The following is a 26,521-nucleotide window of genomic DNA, read 5'->3' as shown; positions in this document are numbered from 1 at the left end:
GTAAATAGAAGGTAACTATGGTAACAACCAAATCCTAACTAGATTCACACCTGCCACACTAGTGGCCTGACAGAAGAGGTGTCCAGGCCAACTACTTACTCAGGCACTACATTCAACTGACAATTACAAAAAACACAGAAGCAAGAAAAAGACATTAAAACCATGAGGTATCATTTTGACTATCAAGTCACTGGAAAAAAGTAGGGTTTTACAGAAATAGGCTAATGGAGTATAAATTATTGTGAGTGTGTATTTTAGTGGGGAGGGGAGAAGATGGGAGTGGCAACACACAGCAAATTTTAAACTGGGTACAGCTTTTGAACAAGTAAGTTTTCCTTTCCAAATTTATCCTAAGGAAATGCCCAGGCAACTATGCCATCAACTACGCATGTGGATGCTCTTGGCATTACTGTATATAATAACAGAAAACAACAAGTCAATATGCCCATTAAAAGGAAACCCATACAATGTAACACTATGCAACCATTAAAAAGGATGCTATACACACCTTAAAGATTACTTATAATTACACAGAAAAGGTATTTTTACAATGTAAAGATTTAGCAGACCTACCTTGACCAAATGATTACATTTAGTGTCACCAAAATGGGATAAACTGACACCTTGGGCCTCTTGAGGAGATGCAGGGGGAAGAACACAATATCCTCTATGTAGAATTCTTACTAAAATAATGTTTAAATCTTTGGTCCCTGAACTCTGATGCTCATTGAATCACCTATTTGTTTTTGAAAAATACCTGTAATTGGTCCCCATCCCCAAACACCATGATTTCATTGATACTGGGGTATGACCAGGGCATTCAGATTTTTTTTTTTGCGGTACGTGGGCCTCTCACTGTTGTGGCCTCTCCCGTTGTGGAGCACAGGCTCTGGACGCGCAGGCTCAGTGGCCATGGCTCACGGGCCCAGCCGCTCTGCGGCATGTGGGATCTTCCCAGACCGGGGCACAAACCCGTGTCCCCTGCATCGGCAGGCGGGCACTCAACCACTGCGCCACCAGGGAAGCCCCGGCATTCAGATTTTTAAAAGCTCCCCAAGGGGATTCTAATATGTAGCAAAGTTTGGGAACACTGATCTAAATAATAAGAAAACAGCCAAATCCAGATGTGGGACATTCTACAGGAAACTGGACTGGACTCTTCAAAAAATATTAGTATCACAACAAGGAACAAAGGAAGAGAATTATTCTAGATCAGGGGTTCTTAATCCTGGCACTACTGCCATTTTAAGCCAGGTAATTCTTTGTTGTAAGGGCTGTCCTGTGCACTGTAGGACGTCTAGCAGCACTCAGGCCTTGACCCACTTGAACCACTAGACCACTAAAATAACCCTCCAACTGTACCAACCAAAAATGTCTCCAGATATTTCCAAATGTCCCTTGGGGAGCAAAACTGCTCCTGCTTGAGAACTGCTAAAATAGACTAAAGAAACATGTCAAGCAAATGCAATGTAGGATTCTTAACTAAATCCTGGATTGGGGGTGGTGGTGGTGAGAAACAGCTGTAATAGTCATTTTGGGAACAACTAGGAAAATTTGCATACAGACTAAATGTTAGATGGTATTACTGCAGTAATGTCAAGGGGTATGTTAATGGTGTTGTGGTTAGATAAAAGAATGTTGTTTTTAGGCTCTACAGGCTGAAAGATTTAGGAGTTAATAAGTGTCATGAAGCCTCCCGTAATTTACTCTCAAATGGTTCAGGAAGAAAAAAGACGAGATGTGAGTGGAAAGAGAGAAGGAGAGACAGAGAATGTGGGTGCATGAGAATGTGGCAAAATGCTAACAGCTGGTGGAGTCTAAGTGGAAGGAGTTAGAGATGTTCACTGGGAGAGTCTTACAATGTCTTTGAAATGAAATCTTCCCAAATAAAAAGTTGGAGTGGGGGCAACATATAGTAGAACTATATATATATTAACTTAAAAATACATCCATAACATACAAATATATACCAAAATGCTAACTTGTTTAAGCTTTTTTTCAATAAGCACATAAAATATTCAAGATAAAAGAAAAAAAATCCAAATGTGTCCACTGTGATTCCAATTTTGGTATCCTTTTTAAAATGCCTGTGTCTGTGCACGTGCACATGTTTTTTACATTAAAAAGACAGGAAAGAAATACACCAAAATGGGTATTTATATCAATAAGATTATAGGTGATCCTTTTTTTTTTTTTTTGCGGTACGCGGGCCTCTCACTGTTGTGGCCTCTCCCGTTGCGGAGCACAGGCTCCAGACGCGCAAGCTCAAGACGCGCAGGCTCAGCGGCCATGGCTCACGGGCCCAGCCGCTCCGCGGCATGTGGGATCTTCCCGGACTGGGGCATGAACCCGTGTCCCCTGCATCGGCAGGCAGACTCTCAACCACTGCGCCACCAGGGAAGCCCGGTGATCCCATTTTTTTAACCTAGATTTTCTAGGTTCTCTACAATAATTGTGTAATACTCTTATAATGAGAGTATTTTTAAAGCAAAATAAAACAACAAAACCAATTCCCATAGGTATTATATTTCAAAACCAAGAAAATCTCTCTTAGTACCAATTCGTCCACAGTAGAGACTAGGCATCTCCTGGAAATAAGAGAACGTGACCAGAATCCCTTCAGAGGGGCAGTTAGTACCAATTCCCACGATCTTCTGCACCTCTTCCCCTGCCTTCCTCCTCTCCTGTATGTGCTTTGGGTCTTCAATGACCCCTACAAATATGGCATAACACTGTGACAGGACCTAAAATTAAGGACATTCCAGATGTCTATGTTACCTGACAACTGTTAAAGATAAATGAGGCACCCACAACTGACTTGCAAGGCTGGCTCCTGCATACAGTCTATAAAGACTAGGTCTGTTACCTCTACAACTGGGGTTCTCCCTGGGGCAGGGAACACTCAGAAACACCCCACTAGCGTTTCCCACCTCCAGAAATCCTACCTCCAGAGTTTCTGATTGCCCCCTGCTTAAGAATCCTCCTTCCTGTGCTAACCCACTGATAATGCTCAGAGAAAGAACTGTGAACTGTCCTCCCCTCAGGAGGGCCATCATGACCAAATGCCCATCCCATCCTAAGAATCTACTGGTTTCATCTCCCCAAAGAAAACAAATCCTCAGGCTGAAAGTTTTTTGCTAGCTCACAAACAAACTGCAATATGTCTAACACTGCCTACTTCCATAGAGAATATAAATACAGAATTTTAAAGCTGGATACTAAAGTTTAAAATACATGTACTTTTCCCAAGGTAAAATGAAAAAAATCAAATCACAAAGACACTGCAGATCAAAATACCCATCATCACCTTGGTGACCTCTCAAGCAAAAAAATCTATAGCTAGGAACTTTGAGATAATCGGCAGTTGTAGATTATCTCCATTCAACTTAAACACCCACTAACCTGGTCCAGGGTATAAAGCTAGTGGCATGTGTTCGGTTTGTCTTTATAGTGACTTTGGGGACAAAACAGTTTGGTCAATAAATGAACAGTGTAAGACAGGAGACTGTCCTGCCTACTTAAGAGAAAGGGCTCCTTTGACATCAGGCCCTTTCCTTGAAAAGCTGCTACTTGAGAGCAGTCCTCATCCCAGCTTAGTTCACACTTGCTACAGACAATCACGCTGGGAAGTTTCCCAATCCATCCACTTCATTTAAAGGACTTGCTTTGATGTATCAAGCTTTTGGAAAACTAAGGGCTCTTTAGACCTGCTGAGTGCAAACTCCCCCAAAATACCATTTCCAACATGAATGAAAACAACAACTCACTGGAACAAAGCAAATAATGATGCCAGCAAGAAGGCATTCGTTAACACTCTTGGGCCAAACAGCCTTGTCTGGGTAGCCAAGAATGAAGCCCAGCAAACACAAATGTAGTCACTCCTCAACTCTCCACTAGCAGATCATCTAGGCAGCAGAATACCCAAAGAAGGCATGTCACGCCAGCTTGCTGCGCTCCGGCAGGCTGCTGGATCCCTCCCTCCCCATCCTGGTAAGGAGAACATTTCGGAGGAACACCATCCTAATATCGGCATAAACTAAAAGGCAATGCAATGCCAAGGTGCATCATCTAGTATGTTCCAAAGCCTAGAAGATTCAGGCTTAGATGTTAGGGATTCTCTGAGGAAACGTGCCCCTCATTAGCTTATAATTGAGAATTAATAAAACAGTAAAGTCAGAACTTAAACTCACTGGACATTATTGTGAATCAGGAAAGAAAAGGTTATAGGATGCAATTTCCAGTCTCTCTAGGTAAGAGCTTAAAAGGGGCTTTCACATTTGGCAGCAGAGAGAATTAGCAAAACAATAAAATAACCACACTCTGGGGGCACAAAGGGCTGCAACTAATCCAAATAGTAACAGAAGACTCAATATTACTAACACTCTAATTAGAATTAAAAAAAAGAAAAAAAAAGGTCAATACAACTTATTTTGTCAAAGTCACATGGTGGGGAAGCTAAGCAAACCCTGAAACCCTTAAATATTCAACTCTAAGCCCCTCACCTTTTGCTTCTCATAAACTTCAAGGAGCCCCTTAGTCCTGGTTCTCCTTGGTGCAGAAGTTGTGTGTGCACTGCCTCAGGACAAATGAGAACTTTCTGAACACTGACACTGTACTCAACTTCCATCTCCACAGACCACACAGTCCCCAATGTTTCACCTGTGCTTCTGTGACAGGTTCCTCCCTTTCCTGTATTCAGCTGAGAGCTGCTCAACTCTGTAATGTCTTTCTTGAGGGGTATACCCACAGCTACAGGAGGTACCCTAAGTATGGACCCACTCCAGATCTATATACAGGTTATGCTGTAGTCACTCATTCGTTTCTACCACCTTTTCCAACAATGCCCATTTTGGAAGAAAACCAACCAACCAATCAAGAAAAGTCTGTCCAGCCCCCCAGACTCTGGCTTGTCTGCAGGAGGTGAAGCAAGGGAGGACTTTATAAAACAGCAAAGCCCACCATGCACTTGGAAGCAGGCCCTCCAGAGAGGACACTTGAAACCTGGCCCTACTTTACCTTTTGTAGAAATGGAAGCGCTCTGTGAGGAGCAGGAACTGCTTCTCTCCTTGAAGGAAGAAGTGTCTGGCCCTGGAGACACCAGACTTCTGGGTGTACTCGCAGATATGAGTGAAGTTCAGGTCCTCCTTCTTGAAGTAATTTCGGAGACGCACAAAGTCAAAGTAGGAGGGGACATAGATAAGCGTGTGAGACATGACTGCATCACGATACTGAGGCAAAATCTTGTTGACGAAAAAGTTAAACCTGATTTGGAAAGGCAAAGGGCAAAGTCAGTGGTCTAGAGGTGAGCCATAGTGCCACTGCCAACTGCATGACCCTGGGCAAGTCACAATCTCCTTCTACCTCCCCTAAGAGGCCAACTTGGCCTACCTCACTGCAAAGAGATTATGTAAGGATAAAACTTGTTAGGCACATTAAAAAGCAAGTGCTAACGCTATTCATCATGAAGAATAGATGTGATGCTGGTATATCCCAGAGAATTATTCTAGGAAGTACATAACTGTATCATTCATTCATTCAGGTGTCAATCAGTCAGTCAACAAATAATTACTGAACACCTACCATGTGTTAAGCACCATTCTGCTACCATGGGTCCCCTGACTAAACACAATGAGAAGACAGGGGAAAATTACATAGAGAATTAGAAAAACAGTTCTTGCCCTGAAGGGCTTAGAATTAAGTTGTTGACATGCGGCATTAAAAAATTAATGTAATTTTAAAATGCCACAGTCTAGGGGAAAGTACCCCTGATTTACTAACCCTGCCACTATCGGAACTAGGACAAGACACTACTTCTCTGGCCTTCAGTGTCCTCCTCTGTCAATGGCATGACTGGATTCAACTACCTCATTTCATTTTGTAAGTGGTTAACTAATAAAGCCAACATGGAATACAATTCTAAATTTGAATGCCCAAGTAAAATCCCTCTCTGTGACCCCCAGGGGTCCAATGGGACAGGGGAGGGTACCTGGCATCAATCACTGAAGCGAGGTTTTCAGCTTCCATCCTCTGGAAGACATGTGGGAGCTGCACCAGGACATGACTGATGCAGCCTGTCATCGGGACGTTCCTCACAGCCACCTGCCAGGAGTCAGTGAGAACATTAGGAAGTGAGCTATCCCCACTGTTGACCAAATGCTATCCTCTCCTTCTGCCTCATGACCCAAACAATACACAATACTTCATGAAAATTCAGAGAAAGAAGGAGAGAACCCACCTGGCCTTGCACATTGACGCAGTACTTGTTGAACACAGAGTTGATCTGGGCATCCTGCAGGGCCCCAAACAGCAGCGTCTGACGATAGTACTTGGACCAATTATTGAGGCTCCACATGCGCACTCGAGAAAAGTCCACCCCATGTGAGTCCAAGGGCAGTAGGTTCATGTGGTTCATCAAATGCTTTGAGCAGAAATAATACTCCATTAATACTTACTGAACACTTACCTGGTGGGCATTGCTAACCTTTCTATAAGCCCATCATCTTATTTAACCCCATGAAGTACATACTATCATCTCCCAAATTACAAGAAAACAGGCTCAGATGGCTGAGTGACTTGCCCATAGTCAAGTGAACAAGAAGAAAAGCTCAAACTGGCCACCTCGTGGATCTTTCAAAAAGGATCAAGATGCTACCTATACAGAATATTTCTTTTAAAGGAAATTCTGAAATGCCACTCTGGTCACTCTATAAGCAACTCAGTTCCAGATTTGGACAAGAAGGGAAATGACATGGAAAACAGAGCTGCTGTCCTTCCATGACTCAGTTCCCAACAATGTTAGAAAATTCCCTGAGTGACTACATGTGCCTTTTGCTCAAAATAAAGATGACTCAACCATCGACATGCCTTTTCTATTTTAATCATATTTTTACCTTGTAATGTATATTGAAGGGTCACAAGTACTATAAGATTATTCCCTACTTTATAAATAAGTACTCCCCTTTATTTGTCCCAAACTTACTCCAAGTCCTGGGGTTGCAGAAAAGGTAAATTCTCACGTGCCTTAGAAAAATAAACCTATAGTTCTGTGATGAGGATTGTTCCAAAGCACAATCCTAAACCCCAAAACATTGCAGGGTATGTTGAGAGGGAGAAAAAAAATTATAGCACAAATTACAGTAGGGGGACAAAAACATCTTACATTTCTCTGCAAAGCATCACTAATTAAGAAACCATGAGCAATGTTTTCCCATCTCCACTGAAGAGAAGACCAAACAAAAGAGAACGAGCATAAATAGGAGGAACTACTTTAGATAAAAACATTCCTGGTGAGCAGGAATTTCAACCAACCAACCAACCAACCACACTAAACTGGTCTATTACTAGAAGCAACTTTTAAGGGGAAGAAATCTTTTCTGGAGATTTGAAAATGTTGACAAGAATTTTTATCTTTCTGGATACTTTACTGACCAACTTGTGGGTAGAAGAGGGGACAACATTTCCCATTTTCAAACTGGAAAATGTGGAATATTTCCATTTCCAAGCTGAGTTTTAATCTGGACTTTAATAACCATTTCAGACTCAAACCACTGAGCTTCTTGTCTGTAAATGTTAATGACCAGCATTACCAAGACATGCTCCCAGTTCTGCATCAGGTAAATGTCAGCTTGATCAATGATGAGAAGCTCAATAGAAGACAGAAAGTCAAAATCTCTCTTCTTCTCTCCTTCTCCACCAATGATGGTCCTCAAGCCCAGAGGGGAGGCAATGAGGATGTCTGATGAATAGAAGGGGGCATAAAGTCGGATGCTTCTCTGCAGTATTGCCACTCCTATACACAAAACAGCCAAGCACACATCAGTTCATGAGTCACCACCAAGCCATTAGCTTCCACCCTCTCAAACTGCAGCCTCCCCTTGTACCTTCCACATCTTCCCCTTTGCATATAATTGTGCTCAAACTGCTTTAATTATTAAAATCATCATCATCATCCCTCCTTTGCATCTACGGTCCCTTCTAGCTCCCACCCTCTTCTTTTCCTTCACTGGCAAACCTTCCAGAAAATTGTCTCTACTTTAAAATCTCCCACTCACTCCTTAATGCACTGCAATCTGCCTCTGAGTCTCAGGACACCACTGAAATGACTCTTGCTAAGGTCACCAACAGCTCTCAGTTCCCAATTCAATGGCACTTTCGTGTTTCTTGTCACGAACGCATAAGCACACCCTCCTTGAAATGTTCTTTTCCTTACCGGTGGTTTCCACGACTTTAACACTTACTTCTCCTATTACTGACCTGGTCCTTATCTATTTTTCCATATTCAAAGAGCTCTTCTACAAATCCCTGGATTCACCCACAAGTTCTCTTTCACTCTACATAAAGCTTTGGATAAATATATTCACTAATTATGGCTTTGACATTATCATCACAAAAATTTATATTTCCTGCCCACATCTCTTTCCTAAGCAACAAGCAGCAGTTTGTAGAGAGCCCATACTCTTCTCATACGTGAAGGAGACTCACTTGCTAATCTTAAAGCACCTACCAGAGGGGCAGAAGTTGGCTGGGACTCTCTCTGGGGACAGAATGCTGGCAGATGCCATTTTTACAAGTTCCCTCTACCTTGATAGCACGGGTGGGTGCCGTTTTTTGCACTCTCACTCTAAGTTGCTAACAGTGGTGGTGGGTGAGTACCCCCTACCCCACTTCCCTGCACTACTTGTGTGCAGCACTGACAAACATGGCCAACCAGCAGCCACGCCTACCCCATCTCATGCCACTTGCAGGACACGACCTGAGGCAACAAACGCATGCAGCCCACACAGGGGACACTCCTTGAGCACCAGGCTCAGGCAGATGGGGGTGGGACTGCATTTCTAGACTCCATGGGCGTGAAACAAACAGAGAGTTTATAAGACAACCAAGGACTAGGAAAAAGTTAAAACACAGTTCATCTCCCACACAGGGCCACTCCTTCAAGACAGGGGGCAATAACTGTTTTGCATAATACATAGAAACAAACACAGAGAGTCAAGCAAAGTGAGGAAGCAGAGGAACATGTTCCAAATGAAGGAACAAGATAAAAGCAGAGGAACATGTTCCAAATGAAGGAACAAGATAAAATCCCAGAAAAAATATTTAATGATAAAGAATTCAAAGTCATTGTCATAAAGTTGCTCATCAAACTTGGGAGATGAATGAACGAACACGGTGAGAAACTCAAGAAAGAGATAGAAAATATAAGAAAGTTCTAAGCAGAACTCACACAGCTGAAGATTATAATAACTGAACTGAAAAATACACTAGAGGGAATCAACAGCAGACTAGATGGTAGAAAAGAACAGATCAGTGACCTGGCAGACAAGGTAGTAGAAATCACCCCAACAGAACAGCAAAGAGAAAAAATATTTTAAAAATATGAGGACAGTTTAAGGGAACTGTGGGACAACATCAAGTGTACTATCATCGGTGTTAAGGGGTCACAGAAGAAGAGAGAGAAAGGGGTACTAACATCCACATTATAGGGGTCCCAGAAGGAGGACAGAGAGAAAGAAAGGGGCAGAAAACTTATCTGAAGAAATTATGGCTAAAAATGTCCCTAACCTGGTGAAGGAAACAGACATTCAGGTCCAGAAGCACCAAGAGTCCCAAACAAAATGAACCCAAGGAGATTCATATCAAGACACATTATAATTAAAATGTCAAAAGTCAAAGGTAAAGAGGGAATCTTAAGCAGCAAGAGAAAAACAACTAATTACAGACAAGGGAATCCCCATAAGAATATCAGCTGATATTTCATCAGAAACTTTGTGGTCCAGAAGGAGATGGCATGATATGTTCGAATATGCTGAAAGGAAAAAAAAACTTCCAACAAAGAAAGAAGGAAATAATAAAAGCCAGATGAGAAATACTGAATAAATGAAACGGAGACAAAAAACAAAAGATCAGTGAAACTAAGAGCTGGTTCTGTGAAAAGATAAACAAAATTAACAAACCTTTAGCCAGACTCAATAAGAAAAAAAGAGAAGGGGCCCAAATAAAATAAGAAATGAAAAAGAAGTTATAACTGACACTACAGAAATACAAAGTATCATAAGAGACTACTATGAACAATTATACACCAACAAGTCAGATAACCTACAAGAAATACATAAATTCCTAGAAACACACAATCTTCTAAAACTGAATCATGAAGAAACAGAAAATGTGAATAGATCAATTACTAGTAATGTGATTGAATCAGTAATCAAAAAACTCCCCCAAAACAAAAGACCAGGACCAGAGAGCTTCACTGGTAAATTCTACGAAATATTTAAAGATTTAATACCTATCCTTCTCGAACATATTCCAAAAAACTGAAGAGGCAGAAACACTTCCAAACTCATTTTATGAGGCCAGCATAACCCTGATACTGAAACCAGACAGAAACACCACAAAAAAAGAAATGTACAGGCTACTATGCCTGATAAACATAGATGCAAAAATCCTTGACAAATTATTAGCAAACTGAATCCAACAATACATTAAAAGGACCATACACTATAATCAAGTAGAATTTATTCCAGGGATGCAAGGATGGGTTGACAAAGTGGGTATAGAGGGAATGTATCTCAACATAACAAAGGCATATACGATAAACCCACAGCTAACATCATATTCAGTGGTGAAAAGCTGAAAGCATTTCCTCTAAAATCAGGAAAAAGACAAGGATGCACACTTCTGCCACTTTTATTCAACATAGTATTAGAAATCCTAGCCACAGCAACTAGGCAAGAAAAAGAAATAAAAGATACCCAAATTGGAAAGGAGGCAGTAAAACTGACTATTTTCAGATGACATGATACTTTATGGAGAAAACCCTAAAGACTCCACCAAAAAACTGTCAGAACTAATAAATAAATTTAGTAATGTTGAAGGATACAAAATTAACAAAAATCTGTTGCATTTATATACATTAATAATGAACTATTAGAAAGAGAAATTAAGAAAACAATCCATTTACAATAGCATCAAAAAGAATAAAATACCTAGAAAAAATCTAACCAAGAAGGTAAAAAACTTGTACTTGGAAAACTACAAGGTATTGATGAAAGAAATTAAAGATGACACAAACATGCAAAAATACACCATGCTCATAGATTGGAAGATTTAGTACTGTTAAAATGTCCATACTGGACACCAAGGGGGGAAAGTGGTGGTGGGGGTGGGAGTGTGATGAATTGGGAGATTGGGACTGACATGTATATACTAATACGTATTAAATGGACAATAAGAACCTGCTGTATAAAAAAATAAATAAAATTCAAAAAAAAATGTCCATACTACCCAAAGAAATCTACAGATTTAATGCAATCCTTATCAAAATACCCATGACATTTTTCATAAAACTAGAATAATTCTAAAATTTGTAGAGAGCTGCAAAGGACCCTGAATAGCCCAACTGATTATGAGAAAGAAGAGCAAAGCTGAAGGTATAACACTACCTGATTTTAAACTACACTACAAGTTTACAGTAATCAAAATTGTATGGTAATAGCACAAAAACAGACACAGTTCAACAGAACAGAATAGAGAGCCCAGAAATAAATCCATATTTATATGGTCAATTAATCTATGACAAAGGAGGCAAGAATATACAATGTGGAAAAGACAGTCTCATCAACAAATGGTGATGGGAAAACTAGACAGCTACATGCAAAAGAATGAAACTGGACCACTAGCTTACACCATCTACAAAAATCAACTCAAAATGGATTAAAGGGCTTCCCTGGTGGCGCAGTGGTTGAGAGTCTGCCTGCCAATGCAGGGGACATGGGTTCATGCCCCAGTCCAGGAAGATCCCACATGCTGCAGAGTGGCTAGGCCCATGAGCCATGGCTGCTGAGCCTGCACGTCCGGAGCCTGTGCTCCGCAATGGGAGAGGCCACAACATTGAGAGGCCCGCGTACTGCAAAAAAAAAAAAAAAAAAAACCCAAACAATCCAATTAAAAAATAGCAGGGGACCTGAATAGACATTTTTCCAAAGAAGTCGTACTGATAGCCAACAGTCAAATGTAGAGATGTTCAACATCACTAATCATCAGGGAAATGCAAATCAAAATCACACTGAGAAATCAAAACTACAATGAGGTACCATCTCACACTGGTCAAAATGGCCATCATTAAAATGTCTACAAATAACAAATGCTGGAGAGGGTGTGTAGAGAAGGGAACCCTCCTACACTGTTGGTGGGAATGTAAGTTGGTGCAGTCACTATGGAAAACAGTATGGAGGTTCCTCGGAAAACTAAAAATATAATTACCATATGATCCAGCAATCCCACTCCTGGGCATATATCTGGACAAAACTATAATTCAAAAAGATACATGCACCCCTATGTTCATAGCAGCACTATTCACAATAGCCAAGACATGGAAACAACCTAAATGTCCATTGACAGATGAATGGATAAAGATGTGATACATATATACAATGGAATACTACTCAGCCATAAAAAAGAACAAAATAATGCCATTTGGCAGCAACATGGATGCAACTACAGATTATCATACTAAGAGGAGTCAGTCAGAAAGAGAAAGACAAATACCATATGATATCACTTATATATGAAATCTAAAATATGGCACAAATGAACCTATCTACAAAATAGAAACAGACTCACAGACCTGTGGTTGCCAAGGTCAGGGGTGGGGAGAGAGAGATGGACTGAGAGTCTGGGGTTAGTTGATGCAAACTATTACATTTAGAATGGGAAAACAACAAGGTCCTACTGTATAGCACAGGGAACTATATCCAATCTCCTGGGATATGCCATAATGCAAAAGAATATAAAAAAGGATGTATATATGTGTATAACTGAGTCACTGCCATACAGCAGAAATTAGCATAACACTGTAAATCAACTATACCTACTCCAATTAAAAGAAAAAAGAAGAAGAAGAAGAAGAAGAATGTATCAGGTGGCTAGTAAGTGTTGTGATCAAAATGAAATAATATAAAATGATAGGCTGTGATTTTGGAGTTATAAATTCTTATAGCCACCATGTATTATAAGTTGCTATTAACCAAAGCATAGAGAAAAAAAAACACAATGAGATATCACCTCAAACCTGTCAGAATAGGTCTTATCAAAAAGACAAGAAATAACAAATGCTGGCAAAGATGTGGAGAAAAGGGAATCCTTGTGCATTGTTAGTGGAAATGTAAATTGATGCAGCCACGATAGAAAACAGTATGGATGTTCTTCAAAAATTAAAAATAGAACCACCATACAATTGAGCAATTCAGCTTCTGGGTGTTTATCCAAAGAAAAAAAAACACTAATTCAAAAAGATATATGCACTCCTACATTCACTGCAACATTTATAATAGCCAAGATATGGAATATGGAAGCAGCGTAAGTGTCCACAGATGATGAATGGATAAAGATGTGGTGTGCACGTGCACACACACACACACACACACACACACACACACACGCACAATGGAATATTACTGAGCCATAAATGAATGAAATCTTGCCACCTGTGACAACAAGGATAGACCTTGAGGGTATCACAGTAAGTGAAATAAGTCAGACAAAGACAAATATCAATAGCATGTGATTTCACTTAGATGTGGAATCTAAAAAACAAAACAAACAAAAAACCAGAGTGATAGATACAGAGAACAGACTGGTGGTTGCCAGAAGGGAGGGCGGGGTTGGAGGGTAGGCAAAATGGATGGGGGAGATCAGGAGGTATAAAACTTCCAGTTATAAAGTGAACAGGTCACAGGGATCCAATGTATGCCATGGGGAATATAGTCAATAATATTGCATTAACTTTGTATGGTGACAAATGGTAACTATACTTATTGTTGTGATAAGTTTGTAAGGTATAGACATTGAATCACGATGTTGTACACCTGAAACTAATATGTCAATTATATATCAATTAAACAAAAGACTGACTTACCAGCTGCTTGTTGGCCACCTGCATATGTTCAAAACTAACCATAAGCTCTCATCCCCTTGCACTGCACACTCCAGCCATGCTACAGCCTCTGAATCTTAGGTCTATTTGGTTTATTCGCCCTGATGCCTCCACACATGCAGTTTCCTGTCTGAAACTTTTTCTTCCACTCTCATCACCGCACTTTGTACCTGGCTAAATCCTACTCAGGTTTCAACTTAGTATGGAAGGTACCTCCAACAGAAGGCCTTCCCTAACAGTCCTGTGCCCATTTTGAGTACGGATATTTGCTTTAAATACTTTAAATAGAACACCCACTATCCTCTAACCATAACACATCTCATCCCATACTGTCTGATTTGTCTTAAGGCTGGACTTGTTTAACAGTAACTTTTAATACCATGTCTCCAGCTTCTTAACAGTGCCTGGCACATAGTAGATGCTTAATAATTGGTAAATGGGCATACGTGACTAAAAATATTTTCCAGGAACTTTTTCAATGTACAACCAGCCAAGTACATGGGAGCTGAATGACAGACAAGCAAAAATGTGCAAAGCTGGGTGGGAGTCAGTAAGTACAGAGTGGAGATAATTCAGATGTGGGCACTCCACATGGCAGGCAGGAGGGAAGTCCATTATGTACAGATGATCTAGTTGATTCATCTTCCCCAGACTGACCCACCCAGCCCCATCACCTCCAACTCCCCCAAGAACCCCTGTAGCATTGACCATGAGCTACCAGCTATAGGCATGCTGAGACATTTGTTATAAACATGCATGTGCCTTTCATACATGCCTTCACAGACACTCCATCCCATTATCCGAGTATGTACCCCATTAGCCAAGGCAAGACTCTCCCCTGGCAGATGAGTCGTCTCAAATGCATCCTGGTTCTGCTAGGAGGCTGAGTCAGTGACCCTCTGAAGGAATGCCTAATTCCAGGCTTCTAGCTTCCAGCTATGCGCACCTCACACCTCAGGTCCCTCAGGGTCTCAGTTTTGACAAGGAGGAATTACCAGTCCTGAAGTGGTCATCGATGTTGCCAACAAATACAGCTTCATAATCCTCAGGCCTCTTCAGGTTGGGTGGTCTCTCCTCGGGATCTGAGCCATACTCTCCATTAAACCTCTTTTTGTTGCTTACAGTTATTTTCTTCTTGCTGTCGCCCTCAAGAAGACTGATGAAGAGCTGTACCACCCGCAAAGCAGCTTCCCGGAATGGCACCACTATCAGCACCTGTGGAGGGAGTGATGGGCAGCCTTGGACGGGCAAGGGGAAGGAAGGACAGCTCGAGGTGAGCCTGCTGAGGACCTAAGGAGCCCTCTGTTCCGCAGCCCCTGGCCAAGGACCACATCCGTGTCACCCTCTTTACACAGGACCTGGCTCAGTACTGAAGGCTGAGCATCTTTCCGACCCACAGCACCATGTCCTATGGACTTCAATCTCATGGCTCCTTGCGGGGGGGGCAATTCTTAAGCAGAACGTAGAAATACTTTTTGAGGTTAAGTCAATGCCTTTAACAGAGGTGTCCATTAGCAAAAACTCAAGGGCATAAACACACAAAGGTCTTTCAGGACAAGAAATGTTACTCATTTCTGTCTCCCACAGAACTAAGTTCAGTATTTTGATCCGTAAGACCCAAGGAATATGCTGAACAAATGAATTAGATGTATTAAGTAGAGAATAAAGCTAGTAAGGAAAGGACTAAAACATCATTACTTTTCTAGTACATTTCCTAGTACATTTTTCAGAAATGATGATAAAGGATTTCTGAAATAAGATCATATTTCAATGGGAAATATAGGATTCAGTTTTCCAAACATTTCCAAAAGTGCTTAATTTTAACTGTTGAGGAAAAAACCCAGAAGATGCTTAACAAATGATTAACTTCTAACTACCCTTGTGTAAACAATACAATCAATGGATATAACCCCAGTCAGATCAGGCAATTCACCAAATTCTGAATGTGATTCATGGGTAATCTACCTCATATTCTATTTTGCAATTCTAAATGGAAACAGATAATCTTATTATCCAGATGTTCAAGATTCTGAGGTAGTTTCCCAGAAGGGCAACCAGCACAGCCAGATGGGTGTAGTGATTCAGTTTGGTACAGTGCAGGGATGATGGATCAGTTTTGAAGAGGGCCAAGTTACTGTCCCGGCTGTCACACTAAGTAAGTGTCTAGGCTTTGGTTTCCCCAACTATCAAACAAGAGGGTTGGACTAAGAAATCTCTAAGAGCCATATCAGTATTAAAATCCTAAAATCCTATTAAGCTCAATGAGAAGAATCTAAGAAGATGAGGCTTCTTCAATATAGACACAGAGGCTAAGGGGTAAGGGGGTATGGGCGGCACAGTATCTAGCTCCAGGACATCATGAAAAATGTAGACAGAATTAAAAGATGTAAGCCCCCAATCCACTGGAGCTTAGGCTTATGAGCCCACATAAATGTAATCATCACTTTAAGCAGCAATAACGATACAATGCAAAAATAGGGATTTTGTTTTCCAAGGTTTACATATTTATGTGGCTTAGTGAAGAGAGTCCTTGGTCTCTGTCCACAGGTGTAATAAGTAGGGATTGAATAAAAGGCTCCTTAAGGTCCCATCCAGCTCTCACAATCACAAAGAAGAGATTTATAGTGGAGTGTTACTTATGTAGGAACAGGGTTTATCTTTAAGGAGAGAATTATCATGGAGGTACCTCCTGCTCCAGTTTCCAGTTAGATCTGCTGTTAGAGACAGTCCACTGAGCTATCTGCAGCACTGCTCTGACATTACCTGGCCCATCTAATATGCTCATTCTTGGATTCATTCATTATTCCAATCATTAAAACATCTGAGAACCTGCTAAGTGCCAGGACCTATATGTTAGTGCCTTACAGCCTCCTTGAGGGCAAAGTTCTGCTGCTGCCACTCACCTTGGGCCTCGTTAGCCCTTGGTCCCTGAAGTCATCATCATCACCCACCCCAAGTTTCTGGCTTCGGCATCTGCTGTTGTTGGCAAGCACCTGGGCATTGGCTTTGAGGACGTGATTTATCACATGCAGGCAGTACACGTGGCGGATCTCTTCCCCATTCTTCAGGGCAGTCCTTTCTGGGTAGAATAGGTCCCGGTAAGAATTCATAATTAAGAAGAGCTCTTTCTGGAGGGGTGTGAAGGGGCTACTTGAATTTGGGGGGCCAGAGAGGAACTGGCTGTTGGTCTTGATCCAAGTGGATTCCAGAGGCTTCTGGAGATGAAGTGACTTTAAGTCAATGTCCTTTGGGGGTTTAAAGGTTTCCAACTGTTGAAACCTGGATGAAAAGACAAGCTGGCCCAGGATGGGCCACTGTGGGAGAAATGATCAAGAACTAAGTTAGAAATGAATTGTAGTACCTTACATTCATATAGTGCTTTATAATTTACCAAGGCCTTTCACAACTTACAGATCCTCTCACTTTATCCTCACAACAACCTTACAAGGTAAACACTATGATGCTCTTCTTGCAGTTTAGGAAATGCTGAGATTCAGAAGTTATAGGATTCAGACAAACAGGGGAGAACAGAGCTAAGGGTTAGAGCCCAAGGTTTCTGACTTTAGAAACCTTGTGAGCTCTTCACTAGATCAGTGGGTCACAAACTGTCCTGTGGAAAAATTTACTCTAGACAAAAGAAAAGGGGGCCCGACGGTCAAATAACTTCGGTAAACACCACAAAACCTAATCCCCCTCAGGGAGAGTCACATGCAGATCAGACACTAAAGGTTCTGCTGAGTCCTGTAACAAGGACTCTGTTCCACTTCGTTTGACCCAGAGTTTTCCAAATTTACTTGGACATGGAACAAGGTTTTTGTTGTTGTTTTGGATTTTTTTTTTTTTTTTTGGAGACATATATTAGAATCGTAAAGAATAATATTTTGTGGAATACCAGTTTGGGAATTTTTGCACTGTAACAAAACTGCTGATCTTAGCAATAAAGAAAGGATGACCTCTGCAATAAAAAAGAATTAACTATTGATATATGCCAACAACTGGGTGAATCTCCAGGGAATTATGCTGCGTGAAAAAAGCCAACCTGTATGATTTTATTTATATAACGCTTTTGAAATAACAAAATTATACAAATGGAGAACAGATTAGTGGTTACCAAGGGTTAGGAATGGGGGAAGGGAGGTGGGTGTGGTTATAAAATGGCACCAGCGAAGAGGAGGGATCTTTGGTGCTGGAAATGCTCTGTATGTTGACTGTGGTGGTGGCCAGGGCAACCTACACGTGATAAAACAGTACAGAACTAAATAACACAAAGGAGCAGGAGTAAAAGTGAGGAAATCTGAATAAGACAGGTAGATTGTATCAGTGGAAATTTCCTACTTGTGATATTGTACTACAGTTTTGTAAGATGCTACCACTGGGGGAAACCGGGCAAAGGGCACATGGGATACCTTTGTATTATTTCTTACAACTGCATCTATAATTATTATCTCAATAAAAATTTCAATGAAACAAGGAAACAAGGATGACCAATTCTTATGAATAGCATCAGTGGTGAAAAAAAATCACCGACAAAAGAAAAACTGCTCCATACTGAATAATTTAGATGTGAACTTATCTCAGATATTTCAAACAAATGAACAGCAGTAGCTACTGTTTGACTGAACACTTTGTACGTACCTTCCAGTAAAATAAATTACTTTATTTTGATGCAGGCATTACTGTCCCCCTCTAACAGATGAGAACAGTGGAGATTAAAAAGGTAGATTAACTTGCCTTAGGTCATGAGATAGCCCGTTGCAGACGTTGGTCTAAACCCTGGTGTACCTGTCTCCAAAGCATTCTTATCTTATTGGTCCCCACCTTCCAGCTTCCCAGTGCCTTTGCTAGCTATGCCTGTGCCTTACTGGGCTCTTCCAGTCTTCCTCTGTCTTGCTCCCTATCAAGCCATCTGCCACGGGTGTGTATCATACATTCAGGGAGACCACTAAAACCCAAGACCACTGCTTTTCTCCATTTGTGACTGTGATGATGAAACAATGCTTACTTTTAGCTGGTGGGTAGTTTTGGGATTTGTGGCAACAGCCTGGATTTCTTTTTCTTTCAGTTCTTTGTTTACATGTTGTGCAAATGGATCTAATTCAGAAATAAAGAATATTAGAACACTTAGAGCAAATGACAGGGATTTTCCAGTCTTCCCCTGTGAATGACATCCTGTTTTCATGATATTAACTCATCTTTTTCCCCATCAACTTTCCCCATCATTTATCCCAGTCCAGAGCTTAAAAGTTTCTGACAGGTTCATCTCCCTAAAGCATTTCTTTAATCACATTATTCCCCAGCTCAAAAACCTCTGAAGAAACGTCTCGGTCTGAAATTCAACATACACCTCTAACTTACCTCTCTAATGTAATTTTTGAATTACATGGCTCTCAAATTCTTCTGCCACTGTGGCTTTCCTTCCTTTAACTGAAAATTCTATCCTCTCATTCACTGCATTTCTATATATCCAAATAGTATCAGTTGAATGTTACCCCCTGACTCACAATAAATAGCTATTTCCCAGGAGCCTACTGTGTCAGGCAAGTTCTGGCTCCAAAGAAGCCATCTCTGGTCCCCTATAGACAGTCATCACTTTCTCTCAAGTGCCCCACCCTGCCCTCAGTTATCCACACCAACACATATATGTGCATGTCCTACCTCACCTAACTAGACTGCAAGATCCCTGAGGGCAGGTTCCATGTCTGATTTAACCTGCATTGGAAGACAAATATAAATGTTCAACACTCAACTGAGGTGAACAAATGATCAAAATGGTAGGGTCATTGCTCAGGGTCAGTGCTCTTCTCTTCCAGTCCCACTCATGTAAGAAGCAAAGTTAAATGACCCATTCAAGGACCCAGGTAGTGAAACTTCAAATGCAGTGCACCTTATATTAAGACCTAAGATAAAGGTGAACAATAGGAAATAAGAATTCTAGGTGATAATGTATCAGTACAGACCAAACAACCAGAGAAACTTTAGGATAGTCAAGCCTCCTAAAGTTTCCTCCAGCGTTTTTTTTTTTTTAAAGTTTTTTTGAGTTCAGAATGCGGTTTGTGCCCAAGTTCTACCTGCTACTTCTTCCTCTTGTCTAGAATAGCTAACAGAACCAAAGGAGGATTAAAATTTCAACTTCAATGGCACAGCTGGTTGAAGAATGGCACTGGGACCAAAAAAGGCAGTCAGGACACAGAATGAGACCAACCTGACTTGCCCACCCAGGCACAGGCTAAGACACAGGACCTGAGAGACAGCAGAGCTCTGCCTCAGCCTACCACAGGCTTGTCTAAGTGACAGTCATGGGGACAGAGGCATGGCCCAGAGTGTTCTGTATCTCGACTTCGGCGGTGACAATATAGATATACACATTTGTCAAAACTTATCGAATTACATACTTAAAATGGGTACACCTTGTTGAATGTAATTCATACCTCAATAAAGTTGACTTTAAAGTTAAATTAAAAAGTCGCCTATGGGGACTTCCCCAGTGGCACAGTGGTTAAGAATTCGCCTGCCAATGCAGGGGACACGGGTTCAAGCCCTAGTCTGGGAATATCCCACATGCCGCGGAGCAACTAAGCCCGTGCGTCGCAACTACAGAGCCTGCGCTCTAGAGCCCGCGAGCCACAATTACTGAGCCCGCGTGTCACAACTGCTGAAGCCCGTGTGCCTAGAGCCTGTGCTCCACAACAAGAGAAGCCACCACAGTGAGAAGCCCACGCACTGCCACAAAGACCCCATGCAGCCAAAAATAAAAGAGAGAGACTGGGGAGACAGGGTGGAGCCTTCTGGCTTCTGAGGTGCTTCCTGGTAATAAGGACCAATCAGATTAGCCACTGCCGGGTCTCACAAATCTGGAAAATTACTGCTCCAATAAGGAAGAGCAAGTGAAGGATAGAGAGAAAAATGCAAAGTACTTTTCTCATCTTTCTCTCCCTTCCCTGCTTGGGGAAAAGAATCAGAAGTCTTCCCCTGACCCCAGCTGTGGATGTGAGCTTTGGGGAAATGGCCTTCCCTGCCATCATTCTTCAACTGTTTGTTCTCCTGAACAGCCACGCCCACTCCCAACACTGCCTAACCCTGAATAACACAAAAGATCTTGGGGAAGCATTTCTTTCCAGCTCTACATCTAGCTGCTAAACTATCTGTTTCTATTACTGCTCATTCCAATAACAGGAGATTTAACAGGTATTAGACCACAACCACCCATACTAAGCACCAGCTGAATTCAAACATCACGAGCTGTGCTGTGACCTTGTAATGCTTTCAGAGAACAGTTGCCTTCTCTTTCCTCTTCGAGAAAGTTGGTTTCTAGGCTGAAGAGTGACTCATGTTTTGCATCTGTAAACTCCTCTGGGGATTCCTCTGATGTGCCAGGTGGCCCGTGCCCATCTTTTCCCTTAGGGTCAGCAGGTAAGGCCGCATCTACAGTTTTGATAAAACATTTTGTGAAATTATTTACTACTCATAAATATAATTACACTTCTGTTGACAAATGAAATCTAATTCCTTAGGCTATCATTTACTTTTAAGCAAATTCAGGTAGAAGACGTAAGTTTCAAAATTGAGTTTGACTACTGACCCGGTACATGTAAAGATGTGCAAATCAGCGTTGATATAACAAATAACTAGAAAAAAATGATTTCGTCATTTCTATCGATGGGGTACTAATTAAATTACCACGTATTATTTACAATGGAATACTATGTGATTAAGCTAATGTGAACCCACAGTTACACACGTTATATTATTAAAGAAAAAAAGTAAGTTACAGAAATGTATGAGACCATTATGCACATACACACAAATATATGTATATACTTGTATTCACTCATATATCCATAAAAAAGTAGTCTGGAAGGTTCTATAAAATGTTAAAGGTGTTCACCTCAGGGTGGAGGAGATATACGTTAACTATATTACCTTCTTAAATTTTTACAGTAAATATATATTACTTTTATAATTAAAAAAATGAAACTTTCATTTTTAAAAACCCAAAACATGAAAGAAAACTGGAAAACCAACAAAATTAAACAAAAAAACCCCTAAGTCTGAGGCAACGAGTTTTTTATCCGAGTACAAGTGATAAATTAAAATACTAAGAATGGTGTGTGACACCTTAAAGTATAGAAAAAAATACAGTAAGGCAAATAGGCATTAAGATAATAGGATATAAAAAGTTACCCAGATATATTCAGACAATGGACTACTATTCTAGTAATAAAAAGAAATGAATTACTAACATGAACTACGCGGATGAGTCACAACATGAGGAGACAAAGAAGCCACACGCAAAAGGGTACTTACTGTATGCTTCCATTCATATGAATTTCTAGAATAGGAAACACTAATACATAGTGAAAGAAAGCATGTCAGAGGTTGCCTGATGCCAGGCCTGGGAAACTGACTGTAAAAGGACAAGAAGTAACTTTTTGTAGGTATTGGAAGTGTTCTGTATCTTGACTTTGGTGGTGACAATATAGATATACACATTTGTCAAAACTTATCAAATTACATACTTAAAATGGGTATACCTTGTTGAATGTAATTCATACCTCAATAAAGTTGATTTTAAAGTTAAATTTAGAAGTCACCTATGGGGACTTCCCTGGTGGCGCAGTGGTTAAGAATTCGCCTGCCAATGCAGGGGACGTGGGTTCGAGCCCTAGTCTGGGAAGATCCCACATGCCGCGGAGCAACTAAGCCCGTGCGCCACATCTACAGAGCCTGAGCTCTAGAGCCCGTGAGCCATAACTACTGAGCCCGCGTGCCACAACTACTGAAGCCCACGTGCCTAGAGCCCATGCTCCACAACAAGAGAAGCCACCACAGTGAGAAGCCCGCACACTGCAACAAAGACCCAATGCAGCCAAAAATAAATAAATTAATAATAATAATTAAAAAAAATAGTCACCTAGATGTCTGAGTGAGACAGAGTTCCTTCAAGCTTTCAATCCCAGCTCTTCTCTGAAGCCTCCCCTCATTTACCCTGGCAGCATGTGACCACTTTGCATCTCTTTAACACCTTATATTTATCAGTTCCATTCAAATTTGATGCTTGAAAAGTTTTATATATTTTATGTCTATCTTCCATTAAACTTGGTTCTAGCGGAGGAACAATAATCTCTTATAAATTGAGACCATTACAAAAACAGAATTATGTTCCCTTTCCTCTCAATCAGGGGGATTTGAACTAGGATTGATGAAATCCTGGAAATCATAAGCAAAAATGTCATTTCTGCATTTTTATGGCCAGAGGGTCCTGTGTTTTCATCAGATTCTTGAAGATATCACAGAGCCCAACAATGTTAAGAGTCTCTGCTTTGAATCCATTTGCTTTCACCCAGCTCATACAGTACAAGGCACCATGCCCCTGGGGCAATCTGTCTGTGGTCCCTGCAAAGATGATAAACCCACATCAAAGACACTTACTCTTCTGCACGTCAGTAGACGCTACTGCCGTCTCTTCCTCCACACTGATGTCACTATCGCCATCTTCAAGATTCATTTCTGTCTCATCTATAACACTGTCTTCTTCCTCTTCCTCTTCCTCATCTTCCTTGGAAACATCCTTTAATGTGGCAAGTAGTCTGTTGTAACCAGAAACTTGTTCTGGTTCACTCTCTGCTTCACTTTCAGAACTTGAAGTATCTAAACTCTCTGACTAAAAGGAAAATGGGGATTTTAAAAACAAAAATTATATTGTGCTTGTTGCTACCCCACGACTATCAGGCCCACAGTGGAACCAAGTTCAGACTTTTCTAAATAAACACTAGCTTTTCTGCAAATACGCAATCCTATCTATTCAACCAAATCTAGCATCAAATTTGTTTAAAACAGCTAATCTAGCTATGATTCTAGAAGCTCTTCCTCTTCTTTGAACTGCTAATGTTCCACATGGAAAGACAGCAAACTAAACACATGGAGCTTTAGGTTATAAGGCGATCTAACCTATGTGTCAGACATGTGGCACCTTTAAAGGAGCAACAGGAAAACTTACAACAAAAAAGTGTAGTTTATTTTTGAGTCTGTGGTAATGAAATAAGACCTTTGATGATTTTGCACTCTATTTTATGTTAAGCAAACAAGACGCTCCCTCTTAGGATTCACCAAGAGCCCTCTGGTAAGCTTCCTTAACAGGTTCTAACAGGCTTATCTCTCAGGACAGTTTCATACTCTATACTATATTAGTTATCACAATGGCATTTTAACAGACATCTGCACTTAAAACTAAGCAATATTACTAAAATATAGCTTACATCTAAAATAAAAAAAGTGGAAATGTAGCCAAACTTTATTACTATATATAATCTTAAAAGTAACAGTCCAGAATCAACTATCATAAAGAAGTTATAAAGCATTACCAGTTGACAAGTCTGTGGTTTTGCTCCCTTTCTGGAAACCCTGAGAAGAAACAGGTAATGTTAAACTTTAACTACTAGCATGTAGCAATTAGGAAAAGTCTAATGATACAACTTTAAATGAACATGGCAGACTATACCGTTATAAATACATTATATCTATTGTCAAGTAAAAACTCCATATGCATTTGGACAGGTTTTGTAACAATATGCCAAACAGATAATAATAGACAAATGAAAAAGTCTAACAAGACCACATGACAAATACTACAGTCACACAGTAACAGGCTCTCATCCAAAAGATGGGAAATTTTGGCAAATAAAAGCCCTCGGGGTTCACCTTTTCTAGCAAGTTTCTTAAGTAGACTATCCTTCTAACTGTTGATAAAGCAGCTCAAAGTGGTGGGATCAGCGCTAAGATCATAACTGAGAGTCTGGACACTTATAGAGGAACCCACAACTACCCAAACATTAGTTTCCTCATTGTCATTGAAAAGATCGGTGATGTCGAGGGTCCCAAGCAATTCTTTTTTTTTTTTTAACTTATTTACTTAATTTATTTTTGACTGCTATGGGTCTTCGTTGCTGCGCCCGGGCTTTCTCTAGTTGTGGCGAGAGGGGGTTACTCTTTGTTGCGGTGCGCGGGCTTCTCATTGCGGTGGCTTCTCTTGTTGCGGAGCAGGGGCTCTAGGCTCGCGGGCATCAGTAGTTGCAGCACCCTGGCTCAGTAGTTGTGGCTCGCGGGCTCTAGAGTTCAGGCTCAATAGTTGTGGCGCGCGCACGGGCTTAGTTGCTCCGCGGCATGTGGGATCTTCCCGGACCAGGGCTCGAACCCCTGTTCCCGGCGTTGGCAGGCGGATTCTTAACCACTGCGCCACCAGGGAAGCCCCCAAGCAATTCTTTAAAAACATATAAAACGAAAACAAGCTTATAAAATCTCTGCCCAGTCGCCACACAGGAGGCGTGCCGTCTAGCATAAAGCTACCGGCTAATCAAAAGGTAGAAAGACCGGTGAAGAACCCCATCTCAGGCGGGAAGCCGCCAGGATCCCCGGGCGAGCTAGGCCGGCGCCGGGGCAGCGCGGGAGCTGCCCTGTCACTATCCCCGGGGCACCGGCGGACCAAACGCGGGGACACGCGGGCTCCCACCGGGAAAGGACGCCGGCAGCGCCAGTCCCAGCCTTGCCTCTCCATACCTGTCATAGAAGGGATGCTCCTCGCCGAAATCCCTTAGATGCTTCTTCTGCTTTTTGGTTAGGGAGTTGAGCAGCTGGCTCTGGCTCCGGCTCCTGCGCTTGCCCATGGGGGAGACGTCAAGTCATCCAACTTCCAAGACTCGCGCTTTTCACCTGGAAGTAGTCTCGTCAACCCACTCACGCGGGATTTCCGACGGCGCTTTACGGCGGAAGCACGGTGCCATAAAGCAGACCCGCTTTACGTCGCGCTTGTACGACAGGCGTTAGAACTTCCTGTTTCCCGTTCCGTCTCCTAGCGAGACTCTTTGGAAGCACATGCACACGTGCGCAGCTTTTCTCCGAGCCCTGTAAGGAAGGCCGGCAGGCAGGCTTTGGGCTTCCCCAGGTGGGTAAATGGGTGAGTGTACTTTGTGCGTCTGTTTTGGCTGTGAGAATCAGACTGCATAAACGTGTAGTAACCGAGATGGTTAAATGCAGTGCCTTTATATTATGCCATAATACAAATACCAACTAACATTTAAGGCTGCCGGCGCATCTCAGTTCATCCTCACAATAGTAAACAAATAGGCCTTGTTAATAAGCCTGATATTGGAGATGAGAAAGCTGATGCTTACAAAAGGTTACATACACACTAGCAAGAGAGGAGATGGAAACCACAGGCGACCACAGGCTTTTCCCACTAGGATCTGCCACATGCGTGTGCTATGTGAAGAATGGGGACGCAAGGCTGAGATTCCCGCCCTTACCCTACCCCCTCATTTTCTGAAAGTATTGTAAGGGCCCCTGGTAACAAATCTCTTCTGGCATTTTTCATGTTATAAAAGCAAAAACACATCCAGAGAGGTAAAGTGCCTTTCCTAAATCACCCGAGAGTCGATGTTAGAGAAAGCAGTAAAACTCAGTAAAGTGTCTCAAAACTGAATTGGGGCAAATTGGGATGGAAAACTTTTAAAGGGTAAGTAACTTTTCTATATCTGGATCGTGGTGGTGGTTACACCTTGTATACAATTACCAAAATTAATCATACTGTACCTT

General features: G+C 41.5%; 1 protein-coding gene across 4 annotated transcripts in view; it reads right to left on the bottom strand.

Annotated features, from left to right (window-relative positions):
• The window catches only part of UTP25 (UTP25 small subunit processome component), a 29,433-nt gene extending 3,780 nt beyond the window's left edge, over window positions 1-25,653 (bottom strand). The window contains exons 1-12 of one of the 4 annotated variants that reach the window (XM_060130706.1): window positions 25,487-25,653; window positions 24,295-24,334; window positions 23,363-23,594; window positions 21,185-21,355; window positions 18,936-19,024; window positions 16,837-17,247; window positions 14,929-15,148; window positions 7,587-7,789; window positions 6,236-6,418; window positions 5,987-6,099; window positions 5,581-5,619; window positions 5,017-5,262 (exon numbers count right to left, since the gene is read on the bottom strand). In XM_060130706.1, the coding sequence (XP_059986689.1) occupies window positions 5,017-5,262; window positions 5,581-5,619; window positions 5,987-6,099; window positions 6,236-6,418; window positions 7,587-7,789; window positions 14,929-15,148; window positions 16,837-17,247; window positions 18,936-19,024; window positions 21,185-21,355; window positions 23,363-23,594; window positions 24,295-24,334; window positions 25,487-25,593 (2,054 nt within the window). In that variant the 5' untranslated portion in view covers window positions 25,594-25,653. The remainder of the gene's footprint in view (window positions 1-5,016; window positions 5,263-5,580; window positions 5,620-5,986; window positions 6,100-6,235; window positions 6,419-7,586; window positions 7,790-14,928; window positions 15,149-16,836; window positions 17,248-18,935; window positions 19,025-21,184; window positions 21,356-23,362; window positions 23,595-24,294; window positions 24,335-25,486) is intronic. The other 3 variants (XM_060130721.1, XM_060130713.1, XM_060130730.1) reach the window with 3 other exon arrangements.
• Between the last annotated feature and the right edge of the window lie 868 nt (window positions 25,654-26,521).

Source organism: Lagenorhynchus albirostris, chromosome 2, assembly GCF_949774975.1.
Source record: "Lagenorhynchus albirostris chromosome 2, mLagAlb1.1, whole genome shotgun sequence".
Classification (NCBI taxonomy): Eukaryota; Metazoa; Chordata; class Mammalia; order Artiodactyla; family Delphinidae; genus Lagenorhynchus; species Lagenorhynchus albirostris.
This window is presented reverse-complemented; position numbering and strand designations above follow the sequence as displayed.